General features: G+C 36.5%; 1 protein-coding gene across 6 annotated transcripts in view; it reads right to left on the bottom strand.

Annotated features, from left to right (window-relative positions):
• Window positions 1-3,315: 3,315 nt before the first annotated feature.
• The window catches only part of LOC149556733 (RNA-binding KH domain-containing protein), a 108,723-nt gene continuing 104,836 nt past the window's right edge, over window positions 3,316-7,202 (bottom strand). For all 6 annotated transcript variants that reach the window (XM_089831234.1, XM_089831233.1, XM_089831236.1 and 3 more), the window contains 2 exons: window positions 4,050-4,193; window positions 3,316-3,961 (listed from right to left, as the gene is read on the bottom strand). In XM_089831234.1, the coding sequence (XP_089687360.1) occupies window positions 3,815-3,961; window positions 4,050-4,193 (291 nt within the window). In that variant the 3' untranslated portion in view covers window positions 3,316-3,814. The remainder of the gene's footprint in view (window positions 3,962-4,049; window positions 4,194-7,202) is intronic.

Raw genomic sequence — 7,202 nt, 5'->3', positions numbered from 1 at the left:
CAACTATTCCACAACTCTTAGGGAAAATGGGTACACCACCTCAATAATGGTCATTTGAACCAGACTTAGCTCCTCCTAAATGCCTAACCTCAATCCATTAAGATAACAGGCAACTTTCTCCTTCTCGGCTTCTGCATGGCCGATTCTAATGAGAACTTGGTAGAACTCTTCGGTATACTCTTGAACATATTTTCTCGCTTGCTTCAATCCGTGCATTTTTTTTAGTAGATCAAGCTCTTAACCCACGGGAATGAATTGTCGCTTTAATTTATCTATCATCTGATCCCATCTAGTTATTTTATTTGTCCCCCTCCTATTTCGCTCCAATTGAATCTCCTGCCACTAGATCTTTGTGTTACCCTTCAGTTTGGCCTTCGCAATTTTGACCCTATCTGGATCTTCAATCTCTTCATACTCAAAGTATTTTTCTAATTCATTGATCCAATAGATCAATTCCTTTGGGTTAACATTTCTCGAAAATGTGGGAAACTCAAATTCAGGTCTTTTCCAAGCCTAAAAATGAACCTAAAAAGTTTTTCTTCTTCTAGGTTCAAAACTTCCTCTTCTCCCTGATCAATATGTCCTTCTCCTTCTCTTTCATCCTCACTCTCATCTTGTAAGGCAAGATTCATTAGTCTACGCATCTATTCTTGCAATGCTGTATTCGTCTTTAGAGGGCTCAAACCTCAGGTGTAATACCTCTGATGCCACACTCTCATCGTGGAGGCATTTTCGTGCTTCCATTGAAACTCTAGCGCTAGTTGCCTCACAATCAACAATTTGTCCACACACATAGCCCAAACCATAGTCCTGGTGCAGACTGCCTCCCAGTTAACAATCTATTTACACATTGAGGAACTCTCACTATGATAGCACTTGATGAAGGGTGCTCCCCTTAATACCACAACAAACAATAGAAACAAAGAACACAAATTAAGAGAACAAAATATGGGCTCCTAGTCGCCACAAGTGTGAAATTACAAAATTACAATATACAAACCCACTTGGGCGCCTTCCTTACAACAATTTGCAAGACAAGGTTGTGACTATCACCCAAAACTACTCTAGACAACTTATGACCCTTCCTTATATAGACACTTTTATTGCCCGAGAAGGTTCTAGACACTAAGACCTAACCCTTGAGGCCAACAAACCTCATATTATTTCATTTCATTACACTTAATTACATTAGATCGACCTAAAACAATTTAGAAATTACATTTTCGGATGGGTCCACTTCTGGAGACCATAACTAGCAAACCCTTGCCCCGATGGGCTATTATAACCTCATTCTGGAATCCTCAACTAGTGATCATGCAAGCACCTATCAACCAAGATTTCACCTCATTTCAAAGCAATTTAGGCTTTCATCACTGGAGCTAAAGTTTTGATAGCCAAAATTCACACCGAAAATATGCAATAACTGCACTAGTACGTATGATATGACAATGAAACCCATCTAACAGGCTGATATGTCAAAGATGGACCTCCACATATGAGATTAGAATAATCTGAGCACATAATATCAACTTACTAAAATTAGAAAGCTCCCTTAAATAGCAACTCTGCACAAGAATAACCCTTATTGAAAATACAAAACTAGAAAACTAGAGATAGAAATATTTTTGGGTGATGCAAGATTGCCCTTACACCTCGGATGCTCTTGCACCACCACCCCCCAACCCCCCAGTCTATTGACCCATGGTAGGACTAGTGATAAATTCAGTAGGAGATGCTTCAAATGTTACTTATTTAGACGACCAAACATTTGGAGTTATTTGAGTTCTTCGAAATACAAAATTCTAATGAACTAACTCTATATGTTACTAAGTCCTTGCTTTCTCCTTCTAGTTGGAGTTGTATCGAAAGGCTATATGAGGGGAAAAAACTACAAATACTGGAAAATAATTAAGATATCAAAAAAATTGCACACATCAAAGAAATTATGGCCAAGTTGGATGATTATAGTATATACAATTTTAAACATTTACTTGCTTCTAAATTTAATTGTCTATTTTTTTTCAACATTTTGGATCACACTTAGGACTAGTACCAAGAGATATAATAATGTAAATTGCAGACTAGAGTCACTTAAGATGATATTATAGGAAGAAGGGAGACAGTAGTAGATCATAAAAGATACAAGACCATAGAAGGAGGAAGAGTTTCCCATGTGATATACCCAAGTGCCTTGTTGAAAGGTTACGTCCATTTCCCCTACATATAATAACAAAGAAATTTGGCTTTATAATAACCCCAGGCCTTTTTATCAAAATATCTAATTATTGCATGTTGGTTGTCTGTCACTCCACCAATATACTTGATACTATGGTAAGAATCACATTTTCAACAAAACTGGTTATCCATTGGAAGCCATTACCTTATGGCAGATGTAAAACTATGTCACATTTCCGTGTAATATAAATTCAATAGGGAATGCTTCCCATGTTACTTGTTTAAACCACCAAAAACTTGGAGTTATCCGAGTTGTAGTACATAGTGCTAATGAACTAACTCTATATGTTACCGAGTCTTCATTTTTTCCCCCTAATTGGAGTTGTATCTAAAGGCTATATGAGAAAAACTAAAAGAGACTGAAGAATACTGGAAAATAATAAACATCTCAAAAAACTGCACATGTCAAAGAAATTATGGCCAAGTTGGATGATTAGGACTTTAAACCAGGGTCCTCACAACAACTGTGAAGTTACCTAGTGACTTAACCACCCACTGATATAAAGTTGCTCTGCCCCAAACTTTGATATGTTTTTAACGATTTTTGTATATAACAGTGTTAACGTCCCCAACAAAGCCTCTTTATCAAAATGTCTAAATTTTGTATGCTAAATGTGTGTTGCTTCAGCAAGGATTCAGGACACTGGTAAATTATTTGATAATTCTTGAATGAATATGCAGGTGCATTTTCAACAAAAGAGTGGTTTCCAATCGATGCCCATTGGTTTGCAAGTGCTAAAAATAATTATACTATTTTCAACATATGTTACCTCTTGACTAGAACTTAATATAGGAATGCTTCACATATAACGTGTCTAAACCACCAAAAACTGCATGCAACTATTCTGCAAAAAACAAATGCTATATTAATTCTCCTAAGTTCATCACAAATTCATGTGTACATGTTACACTTGCTTCTCTTCATGCTCATCCATTCTAACAAATTTTGATGTTTTAAGTAAGATTAACATACTGGGTTCATGTCAAGACTTGAATGAACTGTCAATTCTTCACAAGAATAGACTAATAATATAATTCACCTTAAACTAGTTAATAACGTATATCAATAAATAAAGGGAATGAAATCTAAAGCTCCACGTTGTAATTAGAAGATGTACAAAGTTAAGCTTAAGAGAAGCATACAATATTCAAAACTTTGCTAGAGAGCTGAGTAATATTTTACCATAAAACCTGATGGCTTACTCCCAAAGATGTTTCTGCACACCTATGGAAGCTCAGAATATATGGATATTGTCACATATCTAAAAAGTTTCAGCCGTTGCAATTGATATGCAGTAGAAAGAATACAGGAGGAGCGTCAAAACTTGACAACAGTATCAAATTCTGCTGTCATTATAAGTCTTCAAAGAGTTTTCTGATTTTACATATTGAACACATCATGAAATGAACCAAGTCTTAATTCCTTAAAACAGAGTATTGAGCAGTTCCACATTCTCCAATTGACTGCTCTCTGTGTCATTGCTTGTGATATTCCATAAACAAAAATATTCAACCCGGTAAGAGATGTAAAATTCCTTCCAAAAGTCATGATTGAAACTCCAGAAATGCACCTTGCCTGCTAACGCCCTGTTTTTGCACGTTTCATTCCAGTGTTGCTGAAAGGAGAAACACTTCCACTCATACGGGGACTTTCTTCTCTTAATGTACCATTTAACAAGGCCAGTTCTCTCAGCTGATCCTTCTTCAAATAGTCACGAGACTCGTCCTGTAAAATTGAATCAATAAAAAATGGGAATGTGAAATCAAGAAAAAGGAAAAGGGGTGATAACAAAAATGTTCAACAGAAACTGTACCACAGGCTTCAACAGATCTTCTATAATGTCCCGAGCTTGTTTCATCTTGGCATCAATAATGTTTGCAGGTAAGTTGGCCTCAATCAAGATATGCAAAGGTTCATTTAGGTGCTCGTAACCTGGTTTACCTCTCAGTTTTTCTTCCTGCAATTGGAGATATTTTCCGCACTCAATTTTCTATAACAATATCAAATGCAAAATGTAAACAAACTGGGAATGTTAATAAAGGATTAGAATATAATTATATATTACAAAGGGAGTACACAGGCATGGCATCACCCATTATTTGAAATAGCCTGGTGAAAAATTGCAGTGGTAATGGACATCTATTTGAAAAAACACAGTTATTTCCACTCAAGAGAGCACTGTTTGATGACCAAAAGCACTGAGGCTCTACTGTTATCAAAGAGCTTAAAATGTTGACAAAGTTTTTGATGGGTTCAGGTCATGTTATAAATATATATATAGTTGTAAGTGCATAATAAGCTATTATGAGATATTTTATCTACACATTAAGAAAATAAATAAATTTGCACGTGAAAAGATTTTTTTATGATATTAGTCGCTTCTGTAGCAAAATTAATTCTTTTCCTCTACTTCATTTACGAACAGCTGAGAATAAGAAGTGAAAAAAATCTCAACGACGCAACCTAATTGAAGGTTGGAAAGCAAAAAATTTCTCTTAACTTGTGTTTCTTTGTCTTTTGAATCCTACCATTCATTGTATAACTGGAAGGGCATGGGCAAGCAATTACATTGTCTATTGGAGGATATCTAGATAACTTCCCTCACTAGTTACATGCTGGGGATGATAAAACTGGAGGACAATTGGCATCCCTCTCAATTTGTTACCATCTCATCCTTGCTGATCTAAGTTTTCTATCTAACTTGTCTAGGATCATGGCATGCATTGGCCACACAAACAATCCTTTCCATAACCTCTAGTGGCTGCAGATTACACACCTGATTACTAGGGAAGGTATCATGCCCATTACTAGGGAAGGTATCATGCTCCCATTTTAGAAGTACAGCAGAGGACTGATGCAGAGACATTTCAGTGAGTCCTACAGAATATCACCCGCATAGTCTCTCTTGCAAGAGAGCACAAGATATTTGCACCAAATCTTTCACATCATTATAAGATTTGAAGAGGTTTGGACAACCTGACAACGAGTTATCATTATCAGAAAACCATCATTTAGAAAAAGGCCAGGAGCATCCCATATAAGCTCAACACATTTCATGGCACCATCACAATTTGGCCTGCAGAAAAGAACTTCAGATTGGTAACAATGCACACACATCATATTCAGATTTCAAGGGAATTAGATCAGGATGTGGCAAGCTATCATTGTCAGAAGATCATTGTGAAGAGCCATTAACATCTAGTTTACCAGGCAATATTTTCTGTACCTTTTATACAATGCAGCATCAAACTTCACATACCATGGAGTAGTACTGGGCCAAGGAAACTCCAGTTGGATCTACAGAGCAACTCATTACCTCTTGGAGCTTCACCATCAGCTTTAGGGTTAATCTGATATAACATGTCAGATTCAAATTTTCGACCTTGGCACCAACTTGGGTCTAGGCTAACTAGCTACTTTAATTGAGGTTTTGCAGCATATAAAATTAGGAAAACAATTCCTTTTAAGGGCATCAATACTATATGCCAAATTTATTTCTAGAGCACTTTGTGTTTGAATTCTTGTAGATGGAAACCCATAGGAGACTCTGATCGGCGGATAAAGACCCATTAGTTGCTAGGATCAGAGGATGATACCCATTTCATTCATGAAGACGTTCTTATGCAGGGAATTATTCGAGCTTCAAGGATTTGCAGGGCAGTAGTTATTCAATATGCGTGTGCATATCATTCGGTGAAGTGATTCCACTTTCATGTCCACATTGTCTATTGCACTTTGAATTGCAGTTAAAGTAGATTTGAAATTGTTGATTATAGTAGTAAAAATTGCCACAAGAGTCCATACTCTATAAATCGGAACTGTATTAATATATCAGTTGGATTTCATTGGTGCAAATTGTCTATGTTACGTGGTACTGCTGGGGTGGAATTTATATGATCTATGTGCAAATCAATCACTATTCGTCTCCAACATACATACAGGCGGTTCTTGTTATAGTGGACTAATTAGACATAGAGGTTGCTGCTAGCTCGTCCCATGGATAGAAAATCAAAAAAAACTGACCCTAGAACATTGCTGGAAGTTTGCATTTGTGTATTTTAGGTGCAACATGTAATGCTCAACACTTTTAAGTTTTATCCTTTAAAATTTTAAACAAGTAGCCTAGCTTTCCTTCAAGCACAATATAGATGTAGTTTTGTTACTGAATCACAAACACCAATAGATAGCATTCACCTGCATGCTAACCATGTCTCCACTCTCACCTTGAAGACACTCTCAGTGAAGTCCCAGAAAAGTTTTAAAATCTTTTCGGAAGGCACTTCTTAGCTTCATCTAAGTACTCAGGTCTCTGTGTGTGTGTGTGATTCAGTGAAGTGGTTCCACTTTCATATACATATTGTCTATTGCAGTTTGAATTGCAATTAATGTAGATTTGAAATTGTTAATTATAGTTGTTGTAAAAATTGTCACAAGAGTCCATACTCTATAAATCTTACCTGTATTAATATATCAGTTGGGTTTCACTGGTGGAAATTTTCTATGTTATGTGGTACTGCTGTGGTGGAATTTATATGATCTATGTACAAATCAATCACTACTCGTCTCCAACATACATATAGGTGGTTCTGGTTATAGTGGACTGATCGGACATACAGGTTGCTGCCAGCTTGTCCCATGGATGGAAAATCAAAAAAAACTGATCCTAGAACATTACTGGAAGTTTGCATTTGTGTGTCTTTTAGGTGCAAGACGCAATGCTCAACACTTCGAAGTTTTATCCTTCAAAATTTGAAACAAGTAGCCTAGCTTTCCTTCAAGCACGATATAAATGCAGTTTTGTTACTGAATCACAAACACCAATAGAGTATTCATCTGCATGCTAACCCCGTCTCCACTCTCACCTTGAAGACACTCTCAGTGAAGTCCCAGAAAAGTTTTTAAGTCTTTTCGAAAGGCACTTCTTAACTTCATCCGATTACTCAGATCTATGCTATTAAACTCCACA

This window comes from Cupressus sempervirens, chromosome 5 (genome assembly GCF_028749045.1).
Source record: "Cupressus sempervirens isolate cs-2001-9-10 chromosome 5, ASM2874904v1, whole genome shotgun sequence".
NCBI lineage: Eukaryota > Viridiplantae > Streptophyta > Pinopsida > Cupressales > Cupressaceae > Cupressus > Cupressus sempervirens.
The sequence above is the reverse complement of the archived record's forward strand: the minus strand, read 5'-3'. Positions and strand labels throughout refer to the sequence as shown.